We start from the raw sequence: 12909 nt of genomic DNA, 5'->3' as shown, positions 1-12909 counted from the left end.
ACAATACAACTACAAGCTATCATTCAGAGTAATTTATGCAGATCAAAAGAGTACCCTCTTGTGAGAAAGCCGTATTTCAAAAGAGGAGGGTCTAAAACGTGTTATTACTTAAACCCAAATCTGTAAGAGTAATACAATTTATTGATGCTTTTCAATAAAAAAGAAGCCAAAATGCAATACTTACTCATCCAGTTAAAAGGTGCCAGTCAGGTTGTTCCCTTGGTTTTGCAATGAAACAAGCAAATCAATCTTTTCAATGTTCTGGTTGGCGTTTATAGAGGATGCTAGTGAAGAATTCTCTGGCATTTGCTGAGAAAGAAGTGTTGTCACAGGTGGCTGGCCCTCATTCTGGGGTTGGCCTGCCTGACTTATGGCCATCAACTGATCTGGCAATGTAGCTGGTCCAGAAGTTAAAAGCTGACTACAGTCTGCAGAGACATTTAAAACAGAGAAGCTACCTGATTAGTTACTTTCTGTTAAGATTCATAAGAAGAGATTTATTAGTTGTTGGGGGAAATTCATTATTGTGCTTATTCAATAGAGAACTAGAAGGGAGGCACCTGGCAGCCTCCCCAAAAGGTTTTCACCAAATGGTACTGGAATTCATCCCAGGCCTCCTCTAAGTGGTATACAAATAACATCTTTGCTTCGTTAATCATAAGTCCTACACATTTTCCTTGGTATAAACATTAAAGATGAGTTCCTACCCCTGGAAACTACCTGCTTTAATTGGCAGAGATATTTTCTGTCATTCTTACTTTATTTTCCTTTCAAGCTTATAGATTAAAATGGCAAACACATTCATTTATATATTCATTTAGTCCTCCCAACAAACTTTCCGAGTAAGTACATAATATTACCACCATTTAAGATGTGGAAACTGAAGCTTTTGCAGGTCACATAACTTGTCAATGATCTCACAGTATATAGTGGTATGGCTGAGACTTGAACTCAGTTCTAAGTACAATCTGTGCTCTTAAGACCCCTGTGTTTTGCTTCCTTTTAATAAAAAAAAAATAATAATGATCTGACCATTTCAACCAGTAACATTTAAGAAATAAGAAATCAGAAAGAGTTTCTTACTATTTTGAATGCCAAATAAGAACATTCCGGAAGTCTGTTGAGATGAGCCAGGAGAATTCTGTAGTTGGTTCATTGTGCCTCCAGTAGTGTTGTGAAATAAAGTCGCCTGTGGCTGAGGTGAAGATGTGGCTCCTTGGATTCCAGGCATGTTGTTCTGAGGGGAATAAAGAGGAGACTGCTGCATGTCTTGTTGGTTCATACTGGTCTGCAAAGCAGACATGGATGCTGGAGAGAGGAACAGTGTTACTTGCTGCTCTTGAGAACTGGGTGACCCTTGGACCAACTGAATCTGAGGAGAGCTATGGAACAAGGAGGTTTGTGGCGACTCAGACTGGGTAGGACCTGGGTTCTGAAGAGAGGAAACTGTAGGCTGGTTCTGAAATTGCATGGGCTGCTGCTCTTGATTCATTGGGGCCATATTATTTTGTTGGTGAAAGATGGACTGGTTCTGTTGCTCCTGATTAGCCATTGGATTTTGATTTGGGTTGAACATCATGTTTGGTGGTGGCTGCTTCTGAGATGCCATTGTGGCCATGGTATTCTGATTACTGAACAAAATGCTCTGCTGCTGCTGCTGTTGCTGCTGCTGTTGCTGTTGCTGCTGCTGCTGCTGCTCCTGGGATGGAGAGTTACTCTGGATAGCGACTATTGGGTGCTGAGACTGGAAGATTGTTCCTTGTTGGTTCTGAGGCATTGGATTAGGAGGCAGGGAGCCCAGGGACACCTGAGGCTGGAACATACCTTGCTGGGAGGGTTGTGCCTGTTCCTGGGAAAGCATAGGGGTCTGGATGTGTGATATTGGAGCCTGCTGTTGGAAAGCAGCTTGCTGCTCAGTGTTAGATGTTGACTGAAGTGGAGAAATTGAGTTCTGAGCTGCAAAAAATGAAATCTGTTCTTCTTGGGCTACTGTGTTACTTTGAAGATTATTCATTGGACTCTGGGAAAGAAACAGGTTGGCCGACTGCTGGTCTTGAGGAACAGAAGAGCCCTGGAGCACAGCCATGGTACTCTGAGAATGAAACATTGGAGGCTGCATTTGTTCAGAGGACGTTGTAGAAGTCTGACTGTGGACAATAGGACTTGGGCTGTGGAAAATAGAACCTTGAGTTTCCTGGGAGAGGTTCTGAGCATCAGCAATAGGATTCTGAGGATGAAAAAGTGGAGCCTGTGAATGAGAAGACTGCTGCAAAAAATTCCCAGACTGGAGTGATATCATCTCATTACCTTGCTGGAATAAACCATTACCTTGTTGCTGAGTCCCATTATTCTGCACACTCATCATACTTTTTGTAGATGAAAAAAGGTTAACTTGAGGTTGACTGTCCCCACTATGTTGCATTTGGACCATGGTCTGAAAGACACTGTTCTGAATCTGCTTTGCTTGTGCACCAGTTTCTTCTCCATCTCCTGAGCTTGATGTCTGAAACATGGTCGTGCCAGGGGTTGCAACCTGTTGTGTGGTGGTTGTAGTAGTTTCATTTCCAGAAACTGCAGGTGGAGAAGAAAACAATTCACACTGCATTTGCATGTCCTCATTGGTGGATAACGCACTCATCATGTGAGAAGTCTGCTGGTAAACTGGAGATTGCTGAAGGTTCCCATTTGCTGACGCAGGTGAAGGAAATAACTCGGACTGGATCTGGGCAGCTGCCTGGCAGATACTCTGCTGCATCTCCATCACCATCGCGGCTGATGATTCCATCACTTGTTGCTGTTGCTGTTGCTGCTGTTGACTGGACAATGTGTTTTCGGTCGGTGGGTGAACACTTTCGGCTCTTCCAGCTATTAAATTATCTGCTCTAGCATGGACTGCTGGCTCTGTTGAGGAAAACATTCCAGGGCTTACGCTATTTTGAATTTGACTGACTTGTTGAAAAATGTCTGCACTAAGCTGTTCTTGAACATTCTCATTACCATCTGGAGCAGAAAATAAAACTGAAGATAACTGTTGTTGTGCCTCTAAAACTTGTTGGACCAAGTCAACATTTCCACTGCTGCCACTAGCAGTACTGCCTGTAAAACTTCCGGCTTGCAAATGCTGAATCGTATTCTGTAGCTGACTCACGCTATTCGGTGATGGGAAAATATTGGATGAAATCTGCTGCTGTAAAGTCTGTGCTTGTTCTTGCAGTGGTGACTGCTGCTGTTGCTGGGATGATTCGGTCAGGTGTGACAAATTAACCACTGTACCATCTGACTGTAGCACTTCTCTGGACTGAGTTTCTCTGGTCTGAAACTGGGTAGCCTGCTGCAGTAGTGCATCACTGTTGGGCAGCTGACTAGAAGCAGAAACTGCTGGAAAGGTACCAGGCTGTGAAATGTCCTGTGTTTGGATAGTTGTCAGGGTCTCTGGGTTGTACGTCTTGGGCTGAATCTGCTGCTGCTTTTCATTTTCAGAAGGTAAGTGGGAAGAGGATGATGATGAAAAAGACCCATTTCCTGCTATGTTAGAGATATTTTCTAATGTTTGTTGAGTTGATCCAACTGTCTTTGTAGTCTAAAAAATAAAAATCCCCAAATAATATGTCTATATAAACATTAAATTAGCTCATATACTTCAAATATTATTATTCTAAAAACATACGCATATGTGGGACCAACCTTCCACTCTACATTATTTTTTTGGGAAACAGGTAAGACTAGGATTCTCAGTGATACCATGATATCTGACTGTCATTAGGATATCTTCTTAATAAATGTTGTAAGCAAAGACAGTCAAACAAAAAATGTAATAATCAGTTATTGATGTGCTTAGGACAGGAAGAACACACTAATTCTACAGTTCAAGAATTAATAGTAAATTTAAAAATACCTCCATCTTGTGGATCACTGGTAACATTTTGGAGGGAAAAGAATAAGTGAAAAAGGGAAAGGGAGTTATAGAAAAAGACTGGGGGAAAAAAGGAAATAAAAATGTCTCAAATTCTGAAAATACTAAACTTGTACTTCCATTAATACCCCACATCCCACAGGTCTAGCTAACATTAATTCTTCACGGTACACTGGAGGCTATTTCATTTGCATGTTAAATCACTCTGAAAAACAAAACTCATTACCTGCATCTAAAGAGAAACACATGTGAAAGAAACAGGAAAAATAAAAAGCACAAACATGGGGACAAGAAATCAAATTAGCAATTTTTATAACTGAGATGAAGATGTGGGGCACTAATCAATGTAACTCACCTTAAAAATAGGGGAAGATCTTTTTTCTGCTGTTACTTCCATTGGAGTAACATCTTCACTCTTAATCATACTGCTTGATATGAGTGGAGTGATCAGAGAATTAGGAAGAATATTTACCTTATCTAAGTTACAACCAGTAGTTTTCATTGCTGTATACACACACACAAAGAAAGAAAAGTTTAAAATCACTAACATCATCAACTATTTCATTCTATAATATGCTGACTCTTAGTCATGATTTAAATGTCTACTGTTTGATGCTATGCTGGCAGCATGATATAAAACTGGTGTATCAAAATGTGTCCTCCCTTTTTTGAAGTAGTAGTGGCTTGAGGACTTCTGAGAGGAGCCTAAGACTGGGTTAAATACCAACAAGCTTACTCAGTTCAATTACCAAACTATACCCCTCACGGCCCTTTCAAGGTATGATGAATTACACTAATCAACATGACCACAATATATTATAGGACACAGCTTAAAAATATCCAGGTTAAAGCTACTCAATTACAACTCTCCTCCTAGCATATGGTTGCCCAGCCACATAAAGTCAAAACATTTTAAGGGCTACAGGATTGAACATTTCTCTACTCAACAAAACTCAAGTGTCTCATTAGATTATGCCACCAAGTAACCAGATAGACTTTGCTTTTCTAACTTAATGTCTTAGAAAACTTGTACGTGCTAAGTTAACACATGAGCACAATTTCTCTTTCATTTTTATTTTAAAAAAGATTTTATTAATTTACTTATGAGAGAGAGCACAAGTGAGAGAGAAAGTATGAGCAGGGGGAGGGGGAGGAGCAGAGGGAGAGGGAGAAGCAGGCTCCCCACTGAGCAGGGAGCCTATCATGGGGCTCGATCCCAGGACCCTGGAATCACGACCTGAGCCAAAGGCAGACAATTAACCTACTGAACCCAGGTGCCGCCCCAGCACATTTCTCTTTTAGACGGGGCTTACATTTTTTTTCTTTTCAGAAATTTAAACACTATTTTAGGTTTACCAATTAAATTTCCAAAGCAAAACCAGCAAGTATTTTTCACTTTTTTCTACTCCAGTTTGCAGGAATAGTTACAGATTTACACTAAGGAGAGTAACACACAGCAAATAAAGTAGGTCATACCATTTCATTATATCTCTTTTTTCTCCTTGATTCCTTTTATTTGACTTCTTTTTTGTCTAACATCTGTGCTACTGGCACTGAGTGGAGCCTAATGATACCACTAATGATAGTCTTCTGAACTGAACACCTAGCCAAATTCAGATCTAAGAGTTTACCACTACTTTGAAACCCTGTGAAGAGAAATACAAACTCCACAGAACGCATAGCTGTTAAATTTCTTAATTTGATACTGAAAAGAAACACTGGCTACAAAGGACTTTAAAATGGCATGTGGTATATGAATAGGATAGCTATCTTTGTAATAATTTGATTTAAAAATATTTGAAATTTCCTGGTCTTACTTCAACTTGTCTCACAGCTACCTGGCTAAAAACAACTCCTGTGGGAATTGATTATCTTGAGGGAGGGGAAAGTACTCATTAACTTTTGATATTCTATACTTTATTACTTTGAAAATGGATCATTTACTCCTGAGTTCTCTCAGACCTATTTTCATCTAGATTCAATGCAACTCACAATCCAATTTTGACTGAGACAAAACTTCAGATCATGCACCTGGCAGGCATTTAAAAGTATTTTAGACCCATCTCACATAACAATTTGAAAGACCATTGCTGGTGTCCTAATTTGATCCTGTGATACAGGACAGACTGACCTGCTGCTTCTGGTTTATGTGAAGCCTGTATTTGGGCCCTCTTTGGTTTTACTGTTAGTACATTGGGCCCACTGCTACCTGGCAGATGTGGGGCACGGGGTGGGTTGACCATATCAAGTTCTGCTGTTACTATTACACATGTGGGTGGGGGATGAGTTAGCCCCCAAATTTCGCTAGTGGATCAGCTGCTGTTACTAGGTATGTCATCCCACCAAGACTCTGCTAATCTTTGCCTTTTCTAGTCTTTGAGAGCAGGCTATTCATGCTTATTTATTGATTTATTCTTTCTCTCTGTGCCTGTTGCCCGCTCTGAGTCACAGACTTCTCTGGTGCCCAATTCAGATAAATGGTAGATAAAACAAAACCCACGAAACTCACTTGGTGTCAATCTTCAAGTTCTACGGTCCCTAGCCAGTCCACTTTCTTCTCTCTATATTTCAAAGTGCTTTTATGATTGTTCAATTATTTCCAAGGTAATTTGGTAGATTTAGAAGGGAGGGAGGGGGAAAAGTAAGTTTATACTATTATGTCCCAGAACACCCACAACTATATCTTTAATGGACCTGTAAACAATATTAAATGGCTTGAGGGAGGTCATCCTATCTTTCCTTCCCACATTCTCATTATATATTTATGATCCTTTACAAAGTTTCAGGTACTGTTTCAGGTTCCAGTGATGATTAAGATGGATAAGTCCTAATGCCTGGAAATTTTATTTTAGTGAAGCAGGGAAAAAAAATCAAATGTGAAGTCTGTGTATTATGTAAGGGCTAGGAGAGAACTTTTAAGCCAATTCAGAAAATCGACAAGGTAAATAAGATGGACATATTTAACCATCCAAATATCAACTTGAATTTGTGAAGAATAATGGTACTGATAATTTATGCCAAACAACTTTTAAACAGTGTTCACTTCCATCCATGCCAAATAATCTTTGAAACTTAGAACAATCTTTACTACAATTTTATTATCAGCAAGCAGCATTGATGTCAAGTATAAATATGTTTGATTAAAATACAGATTAAGATTTATAAGGGAAGAAATAATAGAGTAAAAAAACGAGAGGTGTGGAAGAAATCTAAGCTGGAGCTCTGTCAACTACTAGCTGTGTGACCTTGAGCAAATCACTTAACTTCTCTAAGGCTTGGTTTATTCATCTGTAAAATGAGATTGAGATATGGTTCCTCCAAGCTCCTAAACCTTTCCATATAGCTAAAACCAGTTAGGGAAAAGTATATGCTCTCAGCTATTTTACACACTCATCCAATTAATCACTCCTTACAAAGTCAAGACTAAAAGAACGCACAGCAATCCAAGTTGACTCTTGAACAATGCGGGGGTTGAGGCACTGACCATAACACACGGTTGAAAATCCACATAGAACTTCTGACTCCCTCAAAACTTAACTGACAGCCTACTGTTAACCAGAAGCCTAACCAATAACATAAAGAGTTGATTAACACATATTTCGTATGTTACATGCATTATATATTGTTTTCTTACAATAGGCTAGAGAAAAGAATGCTTTTAACAAAATCATAAGGAAATACGCTGTATTTATTGAAAAAAATCTGCATATAAGTGGACCCGCACAGTTGAAACCTGTGTTATTCGAGGGTCAATACTTTACCCCTGGGTCCTAAACCGGTATCACAGAGTCTTTAAGCCATCTTTCTAGAGTGTCCCCTCATGTCTACTTGTACCTACACAGATACAGAAAACTTCCTGAAAATATGCTTAAGAAACTGTTAGCAGTAGTTTACACTGTATACTTAATATTATTTAATTTGTATTACTTTTGTGTTAAGGATTATAGACAATTGAGTAAAACCGAAAATGAATCATGAAATTTGGGCTCTAGATTTAATATCTTACTGAGTGAGCTGTGCAGTTATCTTCCTTACTCTCCACCCACTCCCCCCAAATCCTCTCTAAGGAATCAGAAACTTACTTTAAAGCAAAAGCTTTCAATAATATCATTATTTGGTTATCAAGTTCAAATCTTAATGTAATTGATGGCTATTTATAAGAATGTTACTTGGAAGATTCCTGCCAGAACACAAATTTAAAAGTCATTTATGTTGCTCAGCCTTCATCATTAAAGTATACTTACTTAAATATCTCAGATGATACCTTGGCATTATATTAAAGTTCTGATTTCATGGGATCATAAAAATAAGCCATATGTCAAGGAAAATTGCTGGTTCTGAAAACTATTATTTTTTCTTCATTGACAGGAATCTCCAAATAATGATATTCCATTTAAAATGACAAGTGAGAAATTTAAATCAATGTTTAATATTCAATTTAATTTTCTATCTTCAGAAAAAATTTTTATCATGATTTCACTTGATAAAACTGTCAAAATAAGGTTTGAATTGCAAAAATTAACATGTGTGTTTGTTTCTTATCCACTTTTTTAGCCTTTTAAGATTGTGATGACTAAATCATTTATTACTAAATGACTAAATCATTTATTACTAAAAATTAAACATGACATTTAAAACCTTTCAACCTTCAACTCACAATCTTGTATGAGAAATTTCACATTGGATTAGATTAGTGTCCCATCAGTCTGATACTCTATGAAAGTACAATCAAAAAATTTTGGAGAAAAGCATGGATGGCAAAGTTGGCAAAAAAATAGACCTGACTTTAATGATTCATTGATTATGGACTTATTCATCTAACAAAAATGGTTTAAATTATTTTTGCTTAGATGTGATACCTTACACACTAGAGCTCAACCTACCCTTTTTTAACACTACCTAAGTGACATTGGGCAAATTATTTAACTTCTCTGGAACCTTGGTTTCTTCATCCATGAATTGAGAATAATAAATTACCTACCTCACAGAGTTTGGAAGATTAAATGAGATAGTACCAGTAAAGAGTACGGCATATTGCCTAGCACTTAACATACATTCAATAAGTGTGAGCTATGGTTACCCATGATACAGATTTGTAAATTTCCCTGTAGTTGAACCAGATAAATTTGGCAGTTTTACATAATTCCTCACTAATCTACTCTGGAAGTGTTCATGGTCAGAAATTAAAATGACAAGCTATACTGAACGTGTTATGTATATGAATGCAGAATTTTATTACTGACAATATAAAAAAAACGCATTGCTTTTAAGTATTTTTAATTTTAAAATTTAATTTGATTTAACTCATGAATTTCATGGCAGAAAAATACAAATAAAGGCTAGAATTATAATAAATCAATGGCCATTATATAACTGACATCTTCATATATAATGGCAAAAAAGCTTCACCACTGAGTAGTTGTGTTAGAAAAAAAATTTAGTTGTGTTAAGAAAAAAAATTTACTCCATTCTCGCCCCTCCGACGCCCAAGGTATTATAGGCGGGGCACAGAGTAAAGTCTGCAAGGGGGGGGGGGGAGACAGGAAGAGAGGAAGAGAGGAAGAGAAGGAAGAGAAGGAAGAGAAGGAAGGTCGGTCGACCTAAACATCCTGAAGATATCTTCATTGTTTCTTGGGATTGGCAGGGAGAAAAGAAAAATGTCAAAAGGAAGAATGATAATTAAAAAACCTAAAGAAACTTTTCGAATGTTGAACTTTTTCAAAATAGTTCAAATTTTGGTCTCTTCAGTTTCAGAATTTCAACATCAAATACTAATTTTGGTAGCAAGAAACTATATAGACTCTATTTTACATAAATTATTGTATTTTATACTTTTAATATTTTTAACATTGGGGAATGAAAAACATTAAACATACTCCAACATATGCTTTAAAACAGTTTGTTCATATGGCGAATAAAGGAAAATATCAAGTTGGGAAACAAGTCTCTGCATTCAGTAAAGTTAAACAAATATTTATTCTATGATATACAAGATATCCCGCTAAGCATTGCAAGTACATAAGAGAAAACATAATAGTAAGAGTTGCTAGACAAAATAAATAGGATCACCTATTTATAATTTTTGTAAAGAATCAACTTGGTACCTTTCATGGCCTCTTCAAAAGAGCAAGGTCTTGAAGGACTAGATATTTCTTTCTTCACGTTTACATTCATAACACCAGCTGCCGCTATTAAAGCAAAACAAAACAAAAAGATTGATGTATTTATTTAAACTTTTCCTTAAAAAATTGTATATCTTAAAAATCTTTAATAGAAATATTTCCCAGAAAACATTATTAAATTATTTGTTTAGCAGAAAATCTAAGCAGAAATGAGTTATGGTTTGCTTTTTTTTACAGATTTTATTTATTTGTCAGAGAGAGAACGAGCACAAGTAGGGGGAGCAGCAGGTAGAGGGAGAAGCAGGCTCCTCGCTGAGAAAGGAGCCCAATGTGGAACTCAATCCCAGGCCCCAGGATCATGACCTGAGCCGAAAGCAGATGCTAAACCGACTGAGCCACCCGGGGTGCCCCAGAAATGAGTTTTTATAACCACCAATCTATGCCCTAAAATTCACCAATCAAATGGGCAGTAGCATATGCTTACTTACAAAAACAAAAGCAACAGCAACTTTTTAAAAGAAAACTTCTTGTAACAGTATTCATATTGATGATATGTGATGAGTAGAAGACTGATACGAAACGTTTTTTTTCCTTAAGTAGGCTCCATGCCAGCATGGAGCCCAATGCAGCACTTGAACTCACGACCCTGAGATCAAAACCTGAGCTGAGATCAAGAGTCAGATGCCGATTTAACCAATATTTAACCGAATGAAACACCCAGGGCTCCCCAAGACTGACATGAAACTTTAAAAAGTTATCAAATATACTGTACTACCAGGTAACAAAAATTCACCATTCATCTACATACAGTAGATGAATACAGTATTTAAAAATACCAACTGAGAAACATTAGTCAATTAACTGAACTAAATTTTAAAAGAGCTGTGATGAACATATAGAATCTGTAACACTATGACTATTCCTTTTGTAAAGCCTTGGAAAAAGTAATCTTTGTTTATTATTAATGGAGAATTGCTTGACTATACCTAGTCATATCAACTACAGCTACTATGGCAATTTAAAATTTAATGGGCCTAAGAACAGGGTTCAGTTCTGAAATGATAAAGTTAAATAAATTCCAAGTTCTTGCTTAAAATGCCTATACAATAATTTTACTTAAATATTTTAGTTTCTATTTTTCAATGTATTTATTTTACATTCCCTCGCTTATTCAGAATGGAAACTGAATCACCTTACTTTCAATTTCTTTTAAATTTTTATTTATTTATTTTTAAGTAAACTGTACACCCAATGTGGGCCTTAAACTAACAACCCCGATATCCATGGTGGTATGCTCTACTGAATGAACCAGTCAGGAGCCCCACCTTATTTTCTATTTCTTATTTTTGACATGACAATGTGAAATGATATTTATAAAGAGACTATAAAGGGCTAGTTAATTGTGAATAAAAAGATAAAATGTACACATCTAAGAATGAGGTTAAATAATTTATCCTAGTGTGCTACATAGGAGGTCCAACAAATGACACTTAGGGAATTGAATGGAAAAGAAATCCACAGTTTTTTTTTTTTTCCACAGACAGTTTTAAAGCATAACATTAATTCTAGCAATTACAGATTTTATTTATTTATTTATTTATTTATTTATTTATTTATTTATTGAAGAAAGCGCGTGTGTGAGCAGGGTGCAGAGAGGCAGAGGGAGAGAGAGAGAGAGAGAGAGAATCTTTTTTTTTTTTTTTCTTTTAAAGATTTTATTTATTTATTTGACAGAGAGAGACAGCGAGAGAGGGAACACAAGCAAGGGGAGTAAGAGAGGGAGCAGCAGGCTTTCCGCTGAGCTGGGCCCGATGCGGGGGATCGATCCCAGCACCCTGGGATCATGACCTGAGCCGAAGGCAGAGGCTTAATGGCTGAGCCACCCAGGCGCCACAGAGAGAGAGAATCTTAAGCAGACTCCATGCCCAGTGTGGAGCCTGACTCAGGCTTGATCTCATGACCCTGAGATCATAAACTGAGCTGAAATCAAGAGTTGGACCCTTAACCAACTGAGCCACCCAGATGCCCCAACAATTACAGATTTTAAAACAGAAACTAATCTTTGAAAACATTTTAAATTTGACTTTTAAAATCAAGTTTTAGTCAGTTGTTGTTAGAGAAAAAAAATGAATAAATATTCTCTCATTTCTTACAGAAATCACCAATGCTGAGTCACTACAAAAGATAGCTAATGTGATTTATGTGTCTTAATAGACTGAAGTATAAGCTTTGGTAACTAACTAGAAATGAAACAAAGTTTTATGACCCTGCAAAGTATCCAAATGCTTGAGAACATGCACATGCAATGTGTTCTGTAGCAGCACTAGACTCAGAGAGCTTTAGAGGGGCTTGTGTCTGGCAGAGGGTGCAGAGCCAGTTTATGTTCACTTGAATCTTGCCCCAATCCTACATTTATTTGTTTGTTTGTTTATTTATTTAAAAGATTTTATTTATTTATTTGACAGAGAGACACACACAGCAAGAGAGAGGGAACACAAGCAGGGGGAGTGGGAGAGGGAGAAGCAAGCTTCCAGCTGAGCAGGGAACCCGATGTGGGGCTCGATCCCCCTGAGCCGAAGGCAGACGCTTAATGACTGAGCTACCCAGGCGCCCCTCAATCCTACTTTCAGACCATGTACCAAGTACCAAAGATCCACAAATTTTCTGCATAACTATTTTAGGCTATGTGTATAGCCTTAGCTTAGAAGAACTGGCTGGTGTATGAAGACCCTCTAGGTATAGAATGAAGCTAAGAAAGGGAAAAGAAAGGGGTGCCTGGGTGGCTCAGTTGGTTGGGTCACCGCCGCCTTCGGCTCAGGTCTTGATCCCAGAGTCCCGGGATCGAGTTCCACATCAGGATCCCTGGAGTCTGCT

The 12909-nt window shown here is 37.7% G+C and overlaps 1 protein-coding gene across 5 annotated transcripts in view; it reads right to left on the bottom strand.

The window, feature by feature from the left end:
- NFAT5 (nuclear factor of activated T cells 5) overlaps nucleotides 1–12909 on the bottom strand; it is a 111488-nt gene that overhangs the window by 8167 nt on the left and 90412 nt on the right. For all 5 annotated transcript variants that reach the window (XM_040633522.1, XM_040633524.1, XM_040633526.1 and 2 more), the window contains 4 exons: nucleotides 10018–10101; nucleotides 4269–4417; nucleotides 1084–3580; nucleotides 185–428 (listed from right to left, as the gene is read on the bottom strand). In XM_040633522.1, coding sequence (XP_040489456.1) covers nucleotides 193–428; nucleotides 1084–3580; nucleotides 4269–4417; nucleotides 10018–10101 — 2966 coding nt within the window. In that variant the 3' untranslated portion in view covers nucleotides 185–192. The remainder of the gene's footprint in view (nucleotides 1–184; nucleotides 429–1083; nucleotides 3581–4268; nucleotides 4418–10017; nucleotides 10102–12909) is intronic.

Source organism: Ursus maritimus, unplaced genomic scaffold (assembly GCF_017311325.1).
Source record: "Ursus maritimus isolate PB19 unplaced genomic scaffold, ASM1731132v1 scaffold_19, whole genome shotgun sequence".
In the NCBI taxonomy this organism is placed as follows: Eukaryota; Metazoa; Chordata; class Mammalia; order Carnivora; family Ursidae; genus Ursus; species Ursus maritimus.
Note: the sequence above shows the minus strand (reverse complement) of the source record. Positions and strands in the feature narration are given on the sequence as shown.